Source organism: Carassius auratus, unplaced genomic scaffold (assembly GCF_003368295.1).
Source record: "Carassius auratus strain Wakin unplaced genomic scaffold, ASM336829v1 scaf_tig00215912, whole genome shotgun sequence".
NCBI classification, from domain to species: domain Eukaryota; kingdom Metazoa; phylum Chordata; class Actinopteri; order Cypriniformes; family Cyprinidae; genus Carassius; species Carassius auratus.
In genome coordinates this window covers 1,314,000-1,338,443 of record NW_020528306.1, presented here as the reverse complement: position 1 = coordinate 1,338,443, position 24,444 = coordinate 1,314,000, and the positions used below count along the sequence as shown (strand labels likewise).

The following is a 24,444-nucleotide window of genomic DNA, read 5'->3' as shown; positions in this document are numbered from 1 at the left end:
TGTTAATTCCTATTTTGTATGTAGATTTATTTTTCAATAATAAAAAAAGTGTTAGTAATTGTTGTTATTTATTTCTTTATAATGTATTTCTTTGTATGTTTACACACACACACACACACACACACACACACACACACACACACACACACACACACACATATATATATATATATATATATATATATATATATATATATATATATATATATATATACATATATTTATTTATCCTAATGTCCCCCCTGGCTATATTTGTTAATACCTATGTTTATTTATATTATTATTGTTAATTTTTAACAGCAACATTGTTTGCCATGGGGCTTGTGTAGGTGAAATCAAAAACCACATCAAGAAGGATCAAGTACTGGGGTCTCAGTGCCCCTAATTTTATTTGTAAGTTCTTAAAAATGTAGTGCTTGTTTGTACATACAAAGGTGCATTTCTTAATGATCTTCACAACAACAAAATTATAAATAAAACAATTACACACTTATAAATAAATAAAACTGGAATTCAAAATTCTAACTCTGACATTAACAGCCAGAGTTAGATTCAGACATACAAAAGGCTAAAAAGGGGACAAAAACAAATACAAAATGAAGTCTGGATATGGCACATGTGTTGAGTGACAAGCCATAGTAAGGAATATTTCACTGAAAGGTCATAGTTTCCTGACAGCAGGTTTGTCAAGAAGACATTTTTAACAGTGAAATCACTACTGGCATGTTTTTTTTCCCATGGATTTTGATCTTTTCATAATTCATAATTTAAGCACAATCTATATTTTGTTCCAGTTTGGCTATATAGCTAGCATAGTAGCAGAATACAACCAATGTTTGGTGTATTTCTTTCATTGTATTACAATATAAATTCTTCTATGTCACTTCTCTCAAATTAAAATGCGCGCACGCATGCACGCACGCACGCACACACACACACACACACACACACACACACACCTCTGGCTGAATAAACACATCTGAAATCACTCCTGATAGGAATAACATCCCCTCAAATTTTCTGCTCATCACATTAGACCACATGGTAAGAAAGCACTCATGGATATAATTCACAATGCAAAAAGGCTTAGCAGGGTGAAGCCACTAACAGTGTTTGGTACAAAAAAAAGCCTTTCTCTACAGTTACAGTGATCTATAATGTGAAACACAGAGAGAGGCCAGCTGCAAATAAAAGTGAACGGCTTTGGCATTTATTTAATTCATTAAGACATAGATGACAACATTTGCATTTTAAATTCACTAATAAGCACAAATTATATTATTTATGATTATTTAATAAACCATAAATAACAGTGTAAATCCTGCAGCGCAGACATGTCATCTCCTCATGCTCAAATGTGACTTTAACCAAGTCACTTAGCAGTCAAAAGAGAATATTTCAGTCTTGAGCGATCCGATTATTGCCTGAAAGGCTAGTTTCAGTCTGTGATCAGTTACAGGAAAACAGGCAAGCCAAACTGGCAGCATCAACAATCAAAACAATCATGTAAAAGAGCAAAAAGCAAACAAAGGCCTATACACTTTACATAGTTTGTACTGTACATGTAATACTATACCATGAGACTGTGCTATCTGAGAGTCTGTTTGAAGATGAATCAATAGAAAATCCGCTTTGAATTTGAAAAGGACAACATCAACTCTCCAAACTGCTCTCCTGCTTTCAGGACCTTTCTAAAGTGCTTGAAATGTCTTTGATTAGTGTGCTCATGCATGACTGACTGCATTGGTAAATGCCTCTCATACGCAGTCTGCCTCTTATGTGCAGTCTTAAGGCAAACCTTGTAAGTACCACAGTGGTCCTCCTGTGCCTATCACATAGTCTGTAGGGACAGGAAACACAGGGACAGTTTCCTGCAAGAAACAAGCAGCTCTATAATGCACCAAATCCATTGGATTAAAGATCCAGATAATACTGGGGGAGTAATAAAGTAACTCTTGGTAATCTCCAACAGCTTCAGGCTTGCTAAATTCGGCAAAGCACTTTCAGAAGAAGCCCCTGGGAATTTTGAACCCTTTCTGCTTCATGCGTGGTAGAGTCAGGCTCGGGGAGCTCTTCGAGCGGCAGGTTTTGGGGGCGCCACACTTTCTCAGCACGAAGTCATAGTTGGCAGATGAGTTCATGGCATAGAAAACATTTCCATTATCTGGGATTTTAAGTTCTGTGGAGTAAAAAGAAAAAAAGAAAAATGAAAGTTAGAAATATCAACAAGCTTAATTTGGAATCGAAAATACCATCAAACTCAGAACTGAAGTTCTTTTTGTTGTTTTTAGTGTCTGTGTAGTCCATTTAAATTCAGATGCACAACAAAAAGGTGACTTAACCTTTATCTGATATACACATTTAAAACGACAGCCTTTATTTTTCCAGGAAACTCTACAAAAAAAATGAATATCTATAAAAGACATTTATTGTACAATAAATACCAACTGACATTCACTATGTAATAGCAAATCAATATTTTGGCAGACTGTTATATAAATGAAAGGCTATTGGTGTTTAAAAAAAAAAATTAGGTATGCACTAATAATAGATTTTTGGCTGAAGCTGATTAACTGATAATAATTATTTTCTTTTTATGGCTGATAACTGATAAATAGCTGATATTGAAATGTCAAACAAATTAGACCAAACAAATAAAAAAGCCAATGATTTTAAGTGAATTTACAGCATCACAACATTATAATGTATATTATGATTTTTTTTATTAAATAACTGGTGTTAAAGATTAACTTAAAGAGAACTATAGATAATGGCTAAGGCAATTTAAACGTAACAATAGTGGAAATAAATATTAAATATCCAAAAAAGCATCAGATACTGATAAATCTCTAATATCTGCCAGTAATGTACCGATATAACCGTAAAAAGAACGAGCACTTTGATATTTCAGGTTTGTACCTTTATGCTTGGAGACCCTCTGTAACAGCTCATAGTCTTCTGACTTGTCATCGTCCAGGTTGTGTTTGACTATGGCTTTCCTAATGACACCAGGGGTTTTGTCCTGGCTAGTGACCTGCAAAAAACCATCAAGATTAATTTTACTACCACCACACCAACTTTTCATCATCATATATCTCTGTCCATCTGGTGAATGTCTCTCACTCACCAGGATGCTCTTGTACATGTTGCCGTTGTCCTCGTCAAGGCTGACTCTGATGATGCAGCAGTCGTTAATCTGCTGGTTGTACAGCGGCAGGGAGAGGGACGAGTAGTCAGAGACACCAGAGACAGACCGTTTGTGAAAATGGAAGGTCTTCCCTGTAGAGGCAGAGACTGAGGACGAAGAAGAGGAGGTGGAGCTGCTGCAGCCCAAGCCTGATCCAGAGGCCTCCAAGGATGAAGGAGTGGAGGACTCCCAGAGCTGGAAAATACAGACATAAATGAATGCGTTTAAAGCTTGTAAAAGCAAATATTATGATTCAATTTAAATGACAAACATGTTCAAGAAAATGCGAATACCTTAGAAGAGGAATCAGACGCAAGATCTCCTGCATCGGAGACTGATGTAGAATCTTTCATAGTTGGTGTGGAAAAAGATGTCTGGAGAAAGATTCAGTAGTCAGGTTAATACAGAGTCACTACGTATATATATATATATATATATATATATATATATATATATATATATATATATATATATATATATATATAAATTATAATAAATAAATAAATTAGAAATTTTTGGTGAATTTACATATTTATAGCATTACATTTAAGTTAGCGTTAGACAATGGCAAAAGTAACATAAATATAAAAATAAGGGAAATTATTATGAACAATTTAAGATCCAACATCAGTCGATATGATCTTGACCAATAACAGATATGGAACTGGTATATAGTGTATTACTGCCAACAACTAAAGAATTTTAAATCTCAACAATGTCTGCTAAGCATAATATTAGGTCTGTAAATAAACTCTTACTCTTTGACTTCCTGATTCTGGGGAGTTGAGCAGACTGAGACTCGTCTCCTCTGCGTCTGAGCTGGATCCCGCTGAGGTGAGGCTGAGGGAATCTGCTCCATCTTTGAAGCTGTCTTTGAACTGGCTTAAGCGCAGCTGCTCAAAGGACTTATACTGTGACGTCCCTGCGCTGCTGTAACCCGACTCTTCGCTCATGCGTTTGATGATGCCCCCGTTCTTTTTGCACACTGGCTCAGTTGGCGGCTCGATATCACAGGACATAGAGTAGCTGAAACAGAAAAAGTCATCATAGATATTAAATACATAAAAAACCTTACATTATAATCTCTAGCATATCTCTCTCAAATCATTTGTTTTCATGTCCTTCATGTCCATATTTGCTTTTTTGTCTTTTTCACCTCTTAGTCTCTGTAAGTCTCTCCACCCTCTTGAACCATTCAGTGAAGCGCTGGTTTTTGGTGAAGTTGTAATAATTGCAGGTCAGTTGCAGCAGCTTGATCTGAGCGATCACTTCAAATTCCTAAACAAAGAAACAAAAATTATATACTTCATTTAGAAGCATTTACTTAAAGCCAAGAACAGTAACTATAAAGATAACTATATAAGTGCCTACACAAAAAGGCAATAACAGTCTGTTTATTATAAATGTGCACAGTTTTGTCATCTGCTGCTTTAAATATGTGAGATCATGGTGGATTCTGATTGGCTGTCAATGTTTTATCATTCATTACAAAAATATTGTATTACTCTGCAACTCACCTTCCTTCTCTTCTCAAAGTTGATCAGCCCAACCTAAAAAATATATGTATATTTTGTGAGAACCAAATAAATATTTTCTAATATTTCGAAATATTAAAGCCTCACTGAGCTCTCACCTCAAGATGGTCTTTCATTGCAGTATCTAACATGACTAGATCTGTCAGAAAAGTGCCAAGGTATGGAATAGTTCCCTGTACAATGCCCTAAACAACAGAAAGAAGAAGAAAAATAAATAAACATATGGTTTACAATTTACATTAAGTAAAATACAGACAGTTTGCATTTCCATTGAGGACAGCTTCTTGCGAGAGCTACAAATGGAATATCTGACACGCTTTGACCATAAGAGGGCACTGTTGCTCAATAAATATTAAATTCAACTGACATTTTGTGACATTTATTCCTATACATACCATGTCTGTTTGCTGCTGGTGTCTTCTCTGGGCACCTTTGTGGTTAATCTCGACGATAGCAGATTTGGAGGTGCCCTCCTGTGGAGACATCAGTTTCAAATCATCATTTTGGGTTTCAAAAGGGAAAGCATTTTACACTGATGCAGTATTAGCAGCAGTATACGTTGCAGGGAGATAAGGCTGTCAAAGTGAAATATAAAGACTGCACTTTCATGATATACCATGACGCAGAATGAACGTGGTGTTCGACTTTATGGTGTTTAGTGATATTGCCAGCCAACTCCCTGGAGAAGCCCTTAGGTAATTAGGAGGGGCGTTTATCTGGCCATACATAAGGCCTATGACCTCATCCCAGGAATTCCCTCATAATGAATTACAGGAACTGTTTTGTTTCTTGGCCCCAGCACACATACCAAGGATACTTTACAATGTTCTGCTCTAGTTTGCTCACTAATGTTGAATGTACGTAAAGGAAAGCTTTTATCATGCTTGGTTTCCTTCTGTCGTGGGACAGCTATTTTCAAGACAAGTCCCGAAAGTTACTTCTGCGGTGAAGATTTTTAGATAATATCAACACGACTGAACCTATTTTTAACCTTCACACTTCCTGAGTCACATTTGTGTGCCATGGAAGGTCAGGGTGCCACAACAGTCAATTTTTCTAACCATACAAGATTAATTTACTTGATTATGAGTTAAAGTTCTGTAAGACTGATTTTCAGAAAATGAATGAATGAGTTTAGGGTTAGGAAGACTTTTTAATGTTTTTGAGTGAAGTCTCTTATTCTGCTGCTGCATTTATCTGACCAAAAATACAGTATAAAACACTGTAATATTTAGTCTAATATTTTAATTTATTGCGGTGATGGCAAAAACAGGATTTTTCAGCAGTCGGTGTCACATGATCCTGACAAAATCATTCAAATTTTAAAAGTACATAAAGAAATAAAGTTATATTCTTTGAAAACAACTCTTATCTTACAGAACATGAAAGACTAATCGCAGAGCTGAGTACAAAATAACTGTTCAAAACTCACTCTGTTCAAAGTTTCATAATGCTTTTATCATAAATGGATTCTTTTCAAGACATTTATCAAATGCAGAAGCATGCCGTTAACAACTAGTGAAAAGTGCAACAAAGGCATCTGACGCTTTACTCAACATACACTGTGGCTGCTATAGAAACATGTTTTTACAGGCAATGAAAACACTGGTTAAAGTCACTGAGCTTTACTGTGGATGACAGTCTGATATAACCACATCCTGTCTTCCACCAACAACATATACAGTGTACGTTGGTGGCTTATGGTGCACTTTTAGAAATTTGAAAAATGCAGGTTGTTTGAACATGTGACTTATAACAGATTTTTGAAATAGAAACATTTCCTTGTTCAGTGGTCAAGATATCACTGAATGGATTGTTATGATCTTTCTAAAAAAATATATATATATATATAAAACAAGGACAAAACTATTGTGTAAGTTTGTTTTTAATTGTTGTAAGTTCCATATACTATTAATAATTATTGTGATGTTTGAGGGTCAAACTGACCAAACTGGCTTCAGTATAATTAACCATAAATCATAATATGACAATAGTAAATAGTAACCATTGCAAATAGTAAACAGATCGAAACAGTATTATATTATAACAAGTGTGGCTGTTTAGTTCATTACTATTTTTATCAATTCATTTCAGGGTGAAATTTCACCCACTTGGTATAGTTAAGATGCATTTCAGGGAATTACTTTGTTGTGAAAGCAGATTTTAGGCAACAATTGTGAGCAAAACATATGCAGACCACTTCAACAATTCTTTAACTCACCTTAATGAGAAGCTCTCTGCTGAGGGAATAATTATTGTCATCTGAGAAAATTTCAGACAGCTCCTGGAAAGTGCGATAGCTTTCCCTGCAAGCAGAAGGAAATCAGTTGAGTCATAATCTTTTGCATCTATGTGAAACACAAATACTGTAATTAACTATCATTAAAACTTTTCTGCTCCCCATCACCAAATGCCCCGCTATAATTCAAGTCTTTCTTAAAGAAGGTTGAGCTTTAATTAGAGGTTTGTATGACTGAACATATAAGCAGGTAGCACTATTAATCAGTGACTAATGCTAATGCTAAATATTATCGTTGACTCTGTATAATCATTACTGTCAAATATCCATACCGGGACACATCATCCCAGGTTCTCTTCAGTCTGTGGATGGCATTACTCTGCAAGGCGGACAGGATGGCTTTCAGAGAGGAGAAGCTCTTCAGGATACGGCATTTCTGATGTCAAGACAAACAAACAGATGTTCATGAATTATAACACTTATGGACTGCTTGAGGATAAAATGATACCCTGTATATAAAACAGCAAGGCATTGCTATGATATTGCTAGGTGCTGTGAGTGCTACAAAGCATTTATATTTGGTAGCTAGGTGGGGACTATATCCCACAACAAAACCACTGTTAAAATGGTGCCTCACCCTGGCCACTTCTATCCAGTGTTCAATGCGCTTCGCTCTTTGAAAGGGTCTGAGAGACCTGTTATCCAGGCAGGTGGCTATCACACAGTTGGTCACACTGTTGAACTGAGCAACAGTGGCACGGATGCTGGGTGCCAGGTGCTCTTTGCCCTTCTTATCCCGCTGGGACCATATGCCACCCAAACAATGGTAGGGAACAACCCTCTTAAACAGCTCCTATGAAAAAACAAAGAGTTCAGTTGCATTCATTTTTACATTTTATCCAAAGTGACTTTTAGTGCATTCAGGCGATAATTTTTTTTTAACAGTATGTATTCACTTGTTTAATTTGATTTGAGCCTTGAGAATGTTTTGCAGGACAACTTTATTTACATTTATGGCATGTAATGACTTTTTAATTAATGACTAGTTTAATTCTCTCAGCTGACCTTAATCTTGAAATGCTTCAAATGTACCAAAACATGCTGAATAGCATATACTTTGTGCATAAACAGGCCCCATAAAACATTGGGTTAAGCACCTTGTGTTGCAGGATGGTCTTTATTCTCTCTCCAGTTTGCTTACACCTTTGCAGCCAACTTTCTAACCACCAGCTTCAATCCTCAACCACTAGATTACTTAAACTTCTGCTATTAGGAAAGACTGACGATTTCTTGATCCCTTACCGCATCCATAACTGTTAACTGCTCAGCGACTAGGGCAGGACTGAAGGATGTGATGTGTGAGGGGGAGAATTCATCATCCAAGCTGCTCTCCTCTGGTGTAGCAAAGGGGCAGGTGCACAGATCACCTGCAGAGAACAGACAAGTCATCAGACAGTCAATTTAGAAAACTACTTTTCAGTTGTTTAGCCTTTAATACGAAGTTCAATGGGTTACTTCATCATCAGTACCTTCAAGCTCAACCTCAGTCTGCTGCCGATGCTGAAAGTGTTCCAGCAGGTTATGGGCTCGTCTCTCCAGGTCCGATCCAGAGAAGTTAAGTTGCAAGTAAGATATGAGGCTCTGCAGGCATTCGTGGTCTGGAGGGCTCCAGAAATCCTCAGAGTACTGATCCAGCCATGCACCCAGGATAGATGAGACAGTACTGCCATGCACATTAAAACATGGATGCATCAATACTAAAATTCTGTGCAATATCAAAAAGCCAATTATTACCTTTAAGTCATGATTTAATTAAAAGTAGTATACATATAAAATTTGAAAAAAATTACACAATGCACAATTAAATGTCAAACATCATCCGATATACTTTATGAACAATATCAACCAAACTATATCTATATGGTTAAAATTCACAAAATCTCAACTTCTAACAGCAGCTAAATTTATTTGGTTTAGCTGAACAATGTAAATGCTTACTTTTTAAGCTCTATGTAGTCCTCTGGAGAGAGTTTTGGCTTGCCTGAAACTGGCTGATCATGCAGTTTGGCATACCTAAGATAGATAAAAATGTATTTTACGCAACATTATAGTGAATTAATTTATATTTCCAAAAGTATTTGGGGTTGATGGCCTGTTTACCTGTTAAGCAGCAGGTCCAGCACTTGTTTGGTGGTGGCAAAAGCTCGGTAGGTGCAGAGAAAAATAGTGACGTATGTATAGTCCATGCCTTTGAAAGCTGAAACCATGTACTCCACCAGTTTCTCCAGTGTGCCAGCCTTAATGGTCCGACCCTTGCATGTCTCGTACAAACTGAGGGCAGAGTCGGTCTCCACTCCCAGCCATCGCTGCCCCTTACTAGCCGTCTGGTGGAGCTGCACCTTTCGGAGTGTGATGGTATAGATGGCACCGTCTTCTACCTCCTCTCCAATCTCCTGAACTGAGCTCTACAGATAAAGAGAAGGGTTGAGTATTCTAGTCGTTATATTCATTAGGCATTTTCTTTCATTACAACACATACAACCTTTCAACCCTTTGGGGTCGGTAAGATATTTGGGATGTTTTCAAATATTTTGCTCATGTTGTTTTGCTCAATATGCTGATTTGATGCTACAATATGCCCATTCATGCTGACAACTACTGACATGGATGAAGCATGATGCAAGCGTTTTTGGTTCTCAGTGTCACTGCAAACTTATGTGGCACCTGTGATTTGTTGTGCTAATGACAAATGGTCTAAGTTCTCTCTTCGACCAACAAAGATTGACATCAATGGTCATAAAAACTAAGAATATAACTTTATACTTTCATTCAGTGGGGTCCTCATACATAATGCTAAATTATAAACTCTGCAGTCAGTAATTTACAAAAGGCTACTATCTCAAGTACTGTTCCTGACATCGTTCTGGAAAGTAAGAGGGAACTCTCAGGGAAATGTGGGAAGTGACCATGAGCTTTGCCTTAGGGAGCGAGCCAATCGTGTAAGTGTGGGTGTGTATGGTCATTAGAACAGCCTTCTCTACAGGAGAAGACTGCTTACACAGATAACCCAACCCCACGGCTCTGTCCAGGAGCAGCTATGGAAACAAACACACAAGCACGCACTATTTCTGTCATTCACTGCTGTGGCATTTTGCATCAATGGGCAAAAAAAGGAACAACCCTTCCTTTGCTTTCAGAATTTTGCACAATCCTGTAAAACACACAAGATGTTAGATGTCGACTTCATGCGAGACAATTTCCCTCTGATGATTACAAACCATGAAGGCAATGGCAATCTCAGAGCATTTGGACATTTTCGATTATATTAAAAGATGAACTTAAAGAATAAAGTAAATAAAGAACTAAAAAGTAGAGGAGTGTATTTTATACTATCAATCTATCTAAGGCTGTAGGCAAGGAAACTCCCTGGATGGGCAGCCATTATTATATTATATTATATTATATTATATTATATTATATTATATCATTTCATATCATATCATATCATATCATATCATATCATATCATATCATATCATATCATATTATATTATATTACATTATAAAGGTAAACTTGGTGTATGTAAATAAAAAAATTAAGAAAAGGGAAAGTAGACCACTTCAGCAAAACAATAAAACAAATCAAGAAGTGAATTCTCGCACACTTTGGAAAGCACCTCTCACTCAGTTTAGAACTAGGGTCAGCCACAGAGACCTGAAAAAAAGAGAGAGAGAAAGAAATAGGCCGGCCCTGACACAACACAGGGGCGCCATAAAGGTCTGTCTTTGACATCTGACATTTCAAAACATACACAGAACCTACACTCGGCTGTACTTTCTGAGGGAAAATCCACCTCACAACTACAGACTGCCAGCGAAAGCATGACAAATGTTTATATGGTGAAAGAATATTGTTTATCACTAATCACAGGTTTGCACTTTACCTAAATACGCTTGCTTAAAATATTGTATGAGGTGATCAAATTCACCAAAAAGCCAAATTCTAACAGAACGCATTGAACACTCCTCAAGCTCTGCTCTGTGAACCCCTCGACTGCCTCTGATCCACTAAAGGCACAGGGTTTCCTGTGAAAAGACAAAGAGTGCTGTAAATATACTGCCTAACAGCTTCCTAAACAGCTGCATCCTTCACAATGTTAAGAAAACACAAAAACAATGCAGAATTTGTTCCAGTTAAAATCAGGGAGAGGTTTATAGATGTTAAGAGGACAAACCCTATTATGTGTCCTCTTTTTACTTATTCACATTATGAAACAATCAAGAAAAAACAAGAGTAAATATGTTAAAAATAGACTTTAACATCAACAGGCTATGATTTTAACTTGGCTATGATTTCACTCACTTTCCCCTTTCCTGCCTCTCACATCCATGTTCTCTCTTCATCACCATCCCACTATTCCTCCCTCTCATCCCTCTCTTTCCATTCAAGAGATCTTTCACGTCAAAAGCATCTTTGTATGTGTCAATGTAACCCCTGTCTGTCCTCCTCATTACACAATGCTCAGCCATTATGACATTCTGAATTCAATCTATCGCACAAAGATTTTAACTTGATATGACATAACTACTCACACAAGACATTTCTTGTCAAATTAAATGTTTAAAAATGCTGTTTTTAATCATAGGAAAGTGTTGTGTGAATGTGCTGGAGCTGCTGAAGAGTCAAAGGTGTCTGTCTGGCAGACTAAATTGAAAAATAGTGCATCTGAAATGCAAGAACACACCCTGAAAGAACAACCTTTGCTGTTGTAAGAATATAAAGTGAGAAAGTAAATAGATGAGGTCAGACTAAATGAATTTGAAGCAGCAGTGATCAATCTGCTTGTCCTCCTGCTGATCATTAAAAGCCTGGCTTCAAAAGGCTAGCATTCATTCATATTTTTATTATGTGTCATAACATTGCCTAAATACCTCAGCACATGTTTGCTTTTATTGCCTTGGCTGGGTAGGACACAAAGCTATGACAAAACATTTATACAAAACATCTGAATTCAAACCAGGCTTATTGAGTTCAAAGTATGCAAGATTGACACAAATGACATGACAGTCAGCATAAAAATACCACGCAGTTTGAAATATTGAAACACCAGGTTTATTCTTTAAATAAAATGGCATTAGAAAGTTTGGGATTTCTTTTGAAAGAACTGAATGCCTTTTACATTGAATGTCAAAAGATTATAAAGGCCTCTACATTGTTACAAAAAAGTCTATTTCAAATGAATGTTGTTCTTTTGAACTTTCTATTCATCAAAGAATCCTGAAAAACTGTATCATAGTTTCCACAATAAACTGTTTTGTGCACCAAATCAGAATGATTTTTGAAGGATAATCTGACACTGAAAAATAGAGTAATGGCTACAGATAATTTGCCATTTAAAATATATTACAACAAAAAACATTATAAATTGTAAATCAATAATATAATTAATTTAGTATATATTTTGTAATATGGCTGTTTTTAAAGGGGGGGGGGGATGAAATGCTCGTTTTCACTCAATATCATGTTAATCTTGAGTACCTATAGAGTAGTACTGCATCCTTCATAACTCCAAAAAGTCTTTAGTTTTATTATATTCATAAGAGAAAGATAGTCTGTACCGATTTTTCCCGGGAAAAACATGACCGGCTGGAGGTGTGACGTGTGGGCGGAGCTAAAGAATCACGAGCGCGAATAGGCTTTTGCGTTGAGAGCGTTTGGAAGCTGTGACATTACCGTGAGGGAAAAACCATCATCCAAAACAAACCATGGCTTACAGTCAGATTCAGCCGTTTATTTATGAACCAGAATCAGATCCCGAGGCTGAAACTGAACGAGAGCAGCAGCAGCAACGACTCGCTCCGAGCGGGGCTCGAACCCGGGTCTCTTGCATGGGAGGGGACGCACTAACAAGGAGGCAGAGATATTTTAAGCAGTTATACTCACCGCCTGCGGTTCCAACACACGATCGTGACCCTTTTTCTTTGCATGATCCTTAAGAAATAAACGATACGCAAATCCGTCGTCAAACTGGGCCTTGTTTGTAAAACAAGCATCTTCGAAATGCAGGGGAACAAACACAAACACTTGCACAACTCTGTTGATGCTCTGTAAAAATAAACTCCATCCACTGGTCCCTTAATGCTGTTTTTTTTTTGGTAATCTGTGCAGGGTTGTCTTGCCCTGGCAACCAAAAACACACTTCTTTTGTGACATTCCACGATGCTCTCGCTCTGGTCAGTGGATGTCTCGTCTCTGCTCTGCTATACTGGAGCGCGCGCTCTTCCGGCAGAAGTGCCTTAGGACCCATATAAGGAAATTCGGCTCCATCTAACGTCACACAGAGCCATACTCGAAAAAAACTTTCCGAAACTTGTGACAAACCGGAAGGAGTATTTTGGGAACAAAAATACTCCTTCAAACGTACAACTTAATTTTTGAAACTTTGTCCATGTTTAGCATGGGAATCCAACTCTTTAACAGTGTAAAAAACTCAGTAGGCATGAAATATCCTTTCACCCTCCCTTTAAGGAGCATCAGCTTTCACCAAAACAATGGGAAAAAGCACCGAGCTAAAAATAATTAACCTCTAATGAGCTTTCCTGTATTGACTGTATTTTGTTAATACTCTTCATTTGATAAAAGGCTTTATCGGTATTTTCCTGGCTTGGATGTTGTTAATAACTGGATGCTGCTGTCACTTATTTGGCCTGTGTTTTGGTTGTGCCAAGGTTTTTGTGAAATCTGCTCCAGCACTTCAGAATGAGATTAGCAGAGCTAAGGAAGGAATTCTCCTATAAACCCTGGAAAAAAGATTTACCAGACTTTGCCGCAGTGCAGCTTAGAAATGCTGAGTGGTTGTTGTCTGGCTCTGGTATACTGAAGATGTAAAAATAAGGAATGTATGGTATTATTCTGAGAGCAGATAATTTCTGCACATTGCAGAAGTATAGTTGTATACATTCTATATGAAAAACAACATGTAAACAAAGTGTATATTTTTTATTATTTTTTGTTTGGAAAAATGTAATGGGACCTTTTTTCATATAAATAATAAATGATGAATATTCATTTTTGGTGAACCACTTTTACTCTTACACATATTTATTTTGCAGACCATTTATTTAAAGTGATTTACAGTGCATTCAAGCGAGCCATTTGATCAGTATATGTGTGCTCCCTGGGAACTGAACTGTACCAGTTGAGCTGCTTTTCTAAATTTAAGCTAACAAACCTGATTTAACAATGGTGTACTGAGTATTTGTATTTTACGCCTTGTACTGTTGTTTAATTAAATCAGTGCTCACCTATTCTTGCCTTTTCACTCTGCCACTTTCCTTCCTCTCACATCCATGTTTCCTCTTCATCATCATCCCACTATTCCTCCCTCTCATCCCTCTCTTTCCATTCAAGAGATCTTTCACGACAAAAGCATCTCTGTATGTGTCAATGTAACCCCTGTCTGTCCTCCTCATTACACAATGCTCAGCCATTATGACATTCTAATTCAATCTATCACACAATGGCCTCTTTTAGAGAAAAGCAGAATTTGTAAACACTTTTAACAAACACAGGAGAACAATGACAAAATGTATTAAAGAGAAAACCCAGTGACAAAAGTGCCAGTCAATTCTCTGACCTTTGTTCACTGGTAAACAATCAAAGCATACCTTAACAATAGTGATGTTTGGATCAGTAACTTCTGTTCACTTTTATTCAGTGATTCAGTGATTGAACGTGACGTTTATGAGAATGATTTCTATTTCAAATAAATAGGCTTCTTTTGAAATTTCTATTCATCAAAAAATGGTTTCTACAAAAACATTAAGCAGCACAACTGTTTCCAACATCAAAAATAATAATAAGAAATGTTTCTTGAGCACTAAATCAGCATGTTAGAATGATTTATGAAGGATCATGAGACCCTGAAGACTGAAGTAATGGATGCTAAATATATATATATATATATATATATATATATATATATATAAAACTTATGTATAAAAGGCTCACAGTATCTTGGACCATATTAAAAATTACTTTATTTATTTACTTATTCAAAGTGGTCTGTTTCTGACAATGAAGCAGCATTAAAGTGCTCTTACTTACTCAAGACCTTACACTGGATTCTTTAAGGCAGCTGTTACGTTAAAAGATTAGCTGATCTACTTTTTAGACGTTTGTAGGTAGATAAGTCAAACATTTCCACATTAAAATTGTTGGAAAATAAATTATGATCTCTGTAATGAGGAAAAAAAACTAAGAGCACCCACAAAGGAGAATGGCTCTAGTGCTGTGCTGGGTGGATTTAACCATCACTAATTGTGTAATGAGAGCTGATTAGATTTAGTGTAGTGAAGGTAAGCAGCTGGTGACACACTGGAACCTTCTTTTTGCGCGTGACTGGATTAAAGCTTATATGCCGTAAACAAGTTTTGGTGTGAACTGCTGTTTAAGTCACAACAATGTGCTGTTGGCATTGAAATGCAAGGTAAAAAAGAGGACATATTGTTCACAAACCAGAGTCAGATATCACAAGTTTAGAATAACAACCTTTAAACCCTAAAAAAGTGTGACTGCCATGTTGACAAAACTAATAAAACTTGTGTTCAACCAAGAGAAACATTTTACACGGGAGAGCTTGAGAAGTCATGAATAGGAAATCAATAATGAAAGTCTTTCATCACATCTGACAAGTAAGTGCATTGTCACGTATAAGAGGTTCTCAGATAAAATCATTCATTCTCAGCTGACATATCTACACTGCTGTGGGAAATCTCATCATAAACAAACTCTAGAAATAACAACACCTGTAACATCGGATTAACAGGTCAGCGAAATTCCCAGATAATGAATTCCACATTACAGCATTTTTTTCCAAGTCCTTAACTGAATCATCCTGAAGCTGTGTTTTAATTTAATACCTGAAGGGGATGTGATTATCATTTGACTTTTATTTCCACTGCCCTTTTTGAGGAGAATTTAGAAAGGGGAAAGTTGGAGACAGAGTGAATAAGAGGAAAACAGAGTGTGACGCTCTTGCCAAGATCATGGTGGATTTCTGCTTTACTTCAGGTAGGCCATCGAGAATAAAAGATTTCTGTAAATGCATTTATTCTGTCTTGACATATACATGCAGCATCAGATGCAGCTTCAGTTTAAAGACATATACAAGACAAAGATCATATAAAGTCAGAAGAATTTGTAACTGAAGCTGCAGATGAGCAAAGGTATTTGAAATCTTTCTTTTTTTATTTGAAAGTTTCTAAGAGGCAAGTTTGCTACAAAAGAGAGAAACACCACACAATGACACAACATGCTAAAAAATGTCTAGAAAAAACGGGATGAAACCTAAAATTGTATATAAATATATTATCTTGTGTGTATTTCTGCTTTGTAATTCATGTTTATGATATATAAGTAAACATTTTTTATATAGTTAATTTTAACTAAATGAAATGACATTTCTAATATATTTCTAATATTTAATATATTATAATGTTTTAAGAGTTAGGTTATGTATCTACGTGTGTATGTATGTATGCATATATACACACATACAAAAATGAAAATGAAAAGAATCATGTTTAAATCTGTATATTACCTCAAGCACAGGCAGATCAGGGTCCAAATGTGTAAAGCTATTTAAGACCACAGGGCATCCATCTCCGGCTGCGATCTCCAGCTTCACCCCATCCCAAATGTTTTTAATTTTCCATGTGCTAGATTCAAAAAGCTCGTCCAGGGACGTCGGTTTGACACCAAGGGCGTCCGACTGTATCCCCGTAATGTACACCATTACTGAAAGACTGTCACTTCTGTTTACGATGTATTAGTTCTATTTTATAGCGAACTCCATATTCTGTCATCCAGACTTCAGCTGTAGTAAGAACAAGTGCTTGTCTGCATCAGTTTGGGTGAAGGGAATACCCGGAGCTGCTAGGCCCCTCCCCTTTGCGCGAGCTCAGCCATCCTCCCAGAGCACACACGTGGCCCCGCCCATTGTATGACTAATCGTGAAGTCAAGCTCCTGGGAACTCTGTTGTGAGCTACTAAAAATATCACTTTTAATCCCTTGATTATAACTTCATGTGCTATAAATAAACAAATGTAATTGAAATAAGAATGTGGTGATAATTAAAATGATGATTCATTGTTGAATTTACGGCTTAAACATTAAAGGTATTTGTGAATAAAAAGGATTTGCTCAAATAAATGTACAACAACAACAACAACAACAAACAATAATAATCAATGCATTTAACTTTTCTACTGTCTACAGATCAAATTGGAACAAAATGGATTTTTCATCCATACCGGCTCATGTTAATACATTTTCTTCCTGATCCATCTTTCTTTTGGAAAGCTAAGCTACACTGTATATGAATAACTGTATATGTAGATTATTCATGTTTCAATCTCAACCTTGTTGAGCTACAAGCCTAGTTACCACCAAACAAACAACTCCAGCATGATCTTCCCAGTGCCCTGACCCTGTCATCAATGCAGACTAATAGCGCCCTCTGCTGGAAAATACTAGTAACTTACTCTTGGAGTATGACTGCAACACTGATGCAAGGCTCCTAGGAAAACCATCCAGAGGAATACTTATTTATTTATTTATTTAGCGCGAAAGAGCAGCAGCTGTGTGAGGCATCTTCTTGGGGTGATTATGTTTTCCCTGAGGTAACCATTATGATTATATCGTGAAATCTGACTGGACAGTTGTCTGAAGGAAAAGTCTCTGTGCTGGAAGCTGTAGAGATCCTAAATATTACTTAACTTAAAAGTGCACTTAAGTGTGTATATATATAGGAGAGATCAATATTTTAGAAAAAGACTATTTTATTATCCATGGAGTAAATATCTCCATGTCAGGGCATGGCCATCGATGTCATGCATTTGTCTACTACTTATGGTAGCAATGATAATATGTATAGCCAGTATTTGCGGCACTTTACAATGCATAAACATAAAAGTACACCTTAAAGGGTTCATGAACTGAGAAATCAAAATTCCCTTCTTTAGACATATCATTGTCTTGAGGTCATTGTACTACAAAAATATCCTGTAAGTTTCAAAACTTTCTCGTCAAAGAACTACTTAGATCACAACAACAACAGGTTGTGGAATGTGTCAGTTTATGACTTGATAATGCAACTCGATAAAGAAACCCAACGAAGAAGTTGCTCTGAAGACAACAAGATGCTGTGCAGTGGCAAGTTGTGAAAAAAAGTCTTTGCATTGCCTTCCTTCGGATCCCAAAATTAGGAAAGAGTGGATGAACTTTATTTGTCAATGTCAGTGACAATGACAATGTTAATGTATTTGTTGTTGGCGGAATAGATCTGCTACTCTGCTGCTGAATTGCTGCTGCTGCTGTTGGTTGCTGTATTAGTAGATTATTGCTGCTGCAAGCAAGTACAGGAACTTGCTACTGCCAATACATATGTAGATATGATGCTGTGAGTTTTCAAGACATACTGCTGCTCCACAAACAGTTTATATAATAACCCATAGCAGATCTATGGTGGAGCTGGGGAAGGTGGAGGGCTTCAGAGGAACTCTGAAAGTGCAATGCTCAAACTAATGCTAACCAGTCACTGAAATGTAAAGCAGCAAGCTCATTGGCTGTGTATGCAACATAAACCAATCAGTTTGTGACAAGTCATGTAATGCTAAGAATAGTATTAGTTTACATTACGAACCCATCAGCCTGCGCCATCTAGAGTTTCATGACAGAACTTGGTATTTAATGAAGTTCCAGATCACATCAGTAAGAACTCAGTCACTTTCACTTCATTTTAAAGAAGATTCCTTTATAAACAAGGCACAATTCAATGCAGGATTTTCTGAAAGATTCAAATTAAAAGACCATGCTGTGTTGACTATATTGAATCCGACAGTAATGTCTCACCATACAAGTGTGAGTAACTGTTTTTATTATGTGGTCACTATTGCTTTGTCTGATATAACAGGTTGTTGGGTATGCATTTTTACCCTAAATCACAGCAACGTCCATCTATGAAGACTGCCATACATACACAACTGATAGCCAATCATAGCAGTGGGCATTTACTTCTGAGTCTACAATCTATCATGTCTATTCAAACAGAGCGTTCTGATAAGGGGGTCGAAACAGGTCAGAAAATAGCCTATTACTAAATTATTGTTAAGTGGACCTCAGAGAACAGGACAAAATAACAAAAAAGGCAGTTCATGAGCCCTTTAACGAAACAAAGCAAACACTATAACAAACTCAATAGAGCAGCCAGGACCATAGGTTTCATTATAAAGTACAAAACTGGCGATACTAATTATACTACAATTACTTTTAGCTTTATTTAGGATTCACATAAGCTTTTACTAATATTTCCACTGGTTACTTCCGTTAGATTTGCAGCCATAATCAGCACAAACTGAACTGCATGAGAATAACCCTGGGATCTCTAGTTGAATTGAAACAGTTGTTAGTTATGCTCAGCTGTCACGTAGAGAGATCACACAGAGTTATTTTATACTGTAAGTTTTAGCGAACTAGCGTCACGTTATATTGCACTTAAGACATTTCGTACTTTTCTAAGTAACATTTTGTCCTAAGAATTAACCAATAACAACATAACAGCCCATCATTTTCTGCTTTACCATTTATTACCATTCATAAATTAAAAAAAAATTGTTATTATTATTATTCTGCAAGGCTGCATTAAATTGATTCAAAGGGACAATAAAAACTATTTAATCAACAACAAAAATCTATTTATATTACAAAGAAATCCTGTTCTTTTCAACTTCCATTCACCATATATATATATATATATATATATATATATATATATATAATGTCCATGCAATATTTTTGTAACAGGGATAATGACCCATGGCACCAATAGTTTGGGATTGCTGTAACTTGTACTTAGGCTAAGGCTATCTCTGTCACAGCTGGATTTAAATTGCACAACCACTATTTGTGCTGCTCTCTGCTGAGATTGATAGATAATAGCTTGTTTTTCTCTAACAGCACCAGCATGGTATATCAATCTTTGGAGAAGCTTCATTTTATCTCTTTTGTCCTTTTGCCCAGACATACACAGTCAAAAACAAGGTGATTACAGAATCTGGAAACCCCTTTCCATTGGACACTTAAACTGGGCCAAATAACTTTTCTATTATCTTTCCTACTATCGGGAAACAAGACCATCAGAGTTCTCATATGTTAGCAAACAGTGTTCTCCCTGAACCCAGTTTCTTCTTCAACAGTACAGTGTCATGCTGAGAAAGGTCTTGTACTTTGAGAGTACACAACTTCAAATAGGAACAAATGCAATATATATTTATATTTTCTCTTTATTGCACACTCATAATTTCAACAAATAGACAATTACACTGAGGTACCTTATCAGGGAAAGCAATCAATAATGTTTTATTGATTTTGAAGTGCTTACAACACCAAAAAGCTTCTATTCTGGAATTAGAATGTGTGGAAACTGGACTTCTTAACCTTTCTTTCTTTCCTTCTTGCTTTACTATGTCAAAAAAAAAGATAAAAAGGTATGCTCTTCTCAGGCTGTGGAGAACACCTGAAAGATACTAACACAGGCAAGAATGCTTTAAAATGAGCAGGAAGCAGCTTGTCACTCATTGGTATCCATTCACACCCACACACAAACGCTACCACCTTAAGGAAATGTCAAACTGTGGTTTGTCCCGGCTTGAACAGATTTCTCTAGTACTTGCCCACTATTTTTAAAAGAAAACACTTTGCATGCTCCAGGAGCTTGAATATGTTGTATAAAGCCTTTGTACATAATCCTACAAATTACTAACCTGCCTTATAACACTACAAACAGCATGACATATTAATAAACATAATAATGTAATTATAAAATTTGCATTTTAACTCCATTGAAATAACTAGATCTGTTAAAACCAGACCTGGAAAGATGAACTAGACAGATCTGCAGACTACTACGGGAAATAAATGGTTCTTACCTGTTTTCTTTCCTCTAAACTTTCTAAATCACAGTGCAGAGCTTCACTCGCGAACACACAACCCAAGCCACACCAGCGTATCAGGTGAACAAGTTCATCAATCCTGTCTTTCCAACACATCACCTTCTTGATTGAGTCTTTGTAGTGTAAACTGTAAGAGATCCTCAATCTTCTGACAGATACGAAGTGCAGAATTCTCCTTTGCCATTCGCTGACCTCAAAACACTGGCCCTGTCCGACACGTGTGGACTCAAACAGCTGTATCAATACACAGAGAACGGCGTAACACTCTCCCTCTCTCAACTGTCTCTCACTGAAGACTATAACGTTTGCTCAAGGTTACTGTGAAATCGTTTGTAAGGGCTGTGATAATCAGGCTGCTCCGGGAATTCAGTAGAATTCCCACACAAAATGAAACTGCAAGTGAAGCAATCGTAAAACCCCTAAAACCTGTGTGACAACTAACTGTTGCAACAAGAAAATCAAACCACGTGAAAGCAAATTATATATTTTTTTAGGTATAACAGGTAACAAGATTTCTATGGTTTATTCAGCTAATTATGTAAATGAAATAGTCTACATATTGTCTTTACTTTATTCTCAGTCATTAATCTCTTATTTTTAATCTTATAAGACAGTTTTTTTTTTTACAGTTTTCACATCATTTGCAGACACTGCAATGCCATTAGTTAAATTGAGAGTTCTTGGCTAGAATAAGCTGCAGCTATGGACTGTCAAAAAAACCTGACCCACAAACACAGACTGCACACACACTGGTGTTCAGGAGCCAGACCTGGTCAATGCATGTCTATGTGCCTTAAAATAATGATACGGGAGAGCAACCCAACCAAAAACAATAGCTGAATGTCCCCAAACACCTTCTTAAAAAATAGAGCAAGAACTTAATTCACCGACCCAACGTAGTAAGATTCTTTTTCACACTGAGAGCTCACATACTTTCCTTTCTCGAGTGCAACAGAAACACCATTCTGTGGCTCAGTTTATTACCCTGCTGTATTCTCTGGAGCTTCATTGCGATTCTAAGGCGCTTTGACACTCAGAACTTGGCATTTAAAAGTGCTTTCTCCTCACCACTGAGGCCAAATAAGAAGCTATATCAAAAGCCCTGTCCAGTCACAGTGAGTACAGACAGTTACTGGCTGTAACACAGATACTAGTGAATCTGGTAACACTGTAACCAATTATCTCTGCTGAAATGATTATATGATCATTAATAGAAAAAGTGCAATGTATACTGATGTGAATGAATCTTTAGTTTAGTGAGTTTATTAAGATCTGAAAATAATGGAATCTATTTAAGGTGTTCACTAAGACACAATTATGACTTTAAGACTTTAAGAACTGGTCAATGGTATACAAAAGTGTCCATAATAAAGAAAAGGAAACATTTAAAAAATCAAGTCATATTAAAAACCTTTAAAAAAGATGCTATTTTTATGTAAAGTTTCAATTCCATTGAATTAATTCTATAAAAAAGCAAGACTTTCCTTACATTTTGAGCAAATCAAAAAAAATTTAAAGTAAAAAACTACATTTCACAATTTTTTTTACAAAAATGTCTGACTTATCAATTAATAAATATGAAAATAAATTGTATTATTATTTAAAAATGTTGTAAATTATTTAAAAAAATGTTCTAAGAAAATATAAGAACTTCTTTTTTTCTCCAAATATCACAGTTTATTAATGAATAAATATCATGATACAATATATAATTAAGAAATGTGTATATATATATATATATATATACACTTTTTTTTTCTAAGACATTAGAATAAAAGATGCAAAACTATTAATAATTTATTTTCAAGAATGAGGTATGCAGAGGTATTTTGTCACCATTTTTTATTTTTTATTTTTTTTTTTACGTTTTGCCCTTCAAATATTTTTTAAACATGCTCATCCTGTAGTATAGTATAGTAGTTCATATTTTTAAATGAATTAATATATGTGGACAAAATTAAGCATCATGTTATCAACCCGGTTGCTCTTTATAACATTTCATTGACATTTATTCAAACAAATCCAAAACAAAACCCACAAAACTAACAGTGGATCACATCTATTTCAAGATGACTCATAAAACTTGAAGCAGTTGAAGTGCAGTACAGAAGTGGACCATATAGTATGCGACGAAGAACGTCTCAGTAACCTAGACGCATACTGCAGAACTGCTGACATATAAATACACTTGCCACTTAGCAAAAGTAACACATGATCTTTGAACAACTCTGGACGAAATGTGCCACAGAAGAACAAAGAAAAAAAGAAAAGAATAAACAGCGACGGGCAGCATAGCAACAACATCCTGTTCAGCATGCCAAAGGTAGAGCTCACTACTGAGTGCAAGACATTCACAACTAACTCCAGACGCCGTTATCAATTAGTTGTAACACATTTAATGACGAGCAACTGCAAGAACTGACATGCTTTTACCAGAAAAGAAAGACTGTCATTAAAGTCCTCACTGGCTCTAAGCCAACATGCATGGAAACAGCAGAATACAGCCAAAGGGTAAGCACACACTTATGCTAAACGAAGACACAAGCACACACAGACACCAGCTCGCACCAGGTGAATCAGAACAAAATGACTGCAGTTCCTCTCTTACCAGATCATCCAGGATGGAGACAGGGAAATCAAACATGCACATCTTCACAGGCTGAGCCAGGGCTTTATGCAGGCTGAACAGGGATTTGTGCTCCATCTTACCCGATGGAGAGAGTGCAGGCTGCTGTCCAGGCGCCTGCTTCATATTAGGGGAATGCTGTTCCCCCTGTCTGCTCTCTCATTGATACACAACTCCCTCTCTCTCCCTCTCAGTCGTTCCCTTTCCAGAGTGAGTGCACAGGCGTACTCTCTTTCGTGCACAAAAACTATTCGGCTCTCTCTGTATTTATTTCTCTCTTACTAGTTATGCAGCACAAACAGGAACTTGCTGCAGCTGTCACTAACACTCTGCTGTCATCTACTTCTCTCGCATCAGGAGACGGTAAGAAATCTGAGTGACTCGACCTCCTCCCAGTGCTTCCTTTTGCACATTGTCTCGCTCTCTTACAATCTCCTAACCATGTAAACACCCACACCCATACATGCGACGTAGGTATGCAGGTAGATCTTGCTTTAAAATGCAGCGTCTCTGCAGAACAGTGCCTCTCCCTCCCTCGTAAAGCATTACATTCAGTCCACGGCTGTTGATCACACTCCTGTTTTCCAGCTCACCGAGATATAGACGGGTTTGGAGGGGTGTTTTCTGCGCTCTGCTGTACTTCTCCCCTGATGTGCCCTTTAGAGACCCTGTGTTTGTGTATCTGAGAGTGATTCGGCAGTGGAAAAGTGCTTTCTGGCTCATGTGCTCTGTCCATTTTGTTCAAGCAACAACAAAAGTGCCTAGAGTGTGTTCTCGCTCATGTGACCAGTCTGTCCAGTGACCTGTGCAGCTGGGAGTGTGGGTCTGGATCCTACAACACACA

General features: G+C 36.8%; 1 protein-coding gene across 4 annotated transcripts; it reads right to left on the bottom strand.

Annotated features, from left to right (window-relative positions):
• Positions 1-357: 357 nt before the first annotated feature.
• On the bottom strand, positions 358-24,085 carry LOC113096342 (ral guanine nucleotide dissociation stimulator-like). 4 transcript variants are annotated; one of them, XM_026261710.1, is made up of 17 exons: positions 23,684-24,082; positions 9,122-9,426; positions 8,960-9,034; positions 8,491-8,684; positions 8,264-8,388; positions 7,599-7,814; positions 7,294-7,397; positions 6,944-7,028; positions 5,118-5,195; positions 4,821-4,907; positions 4,705-4,737; positions 4,344-4,465; positions 3,946-4,213; positions 3,481-3,561; positions 3,128-3,382; positions 2,920-3,034; positions 358-2,179 (listed from the first exon to the last, which is right to left on the bottom strand). In XM_026261710.1, the coding sequence occupies exons 2-17, from the start codon at positions 9,226-9,228 to the stop codon at positions 2,004-2,006; spliced, it is 2,121 nt and encodes a 706-aa protein (XP_026117495.1). In that variant the 5' UTR covers positions 9,229-9,426; positions 23,684-24,082; the 3' UTR covers positions 358-2,003. The 4 variants fall into 4 exon arrangements, with proteins under 4 accessions (XP_026117495.1, XP_026117493.1, XP_026117494.1 ...); XM_026261708.1 differs by having other exon boundaries at positions 2,004-2,179; positions 23,583-24,085; XM_026261709.1 differs by lacking the exon at positions 23,684-24,082 and adding an exon at positions 20,951-21,348 and having other exon boundaries at positions 2,004-2,179.
• Between the last annotated feature and the right edge of the window lie 359 nt (positions 24,086-24,444).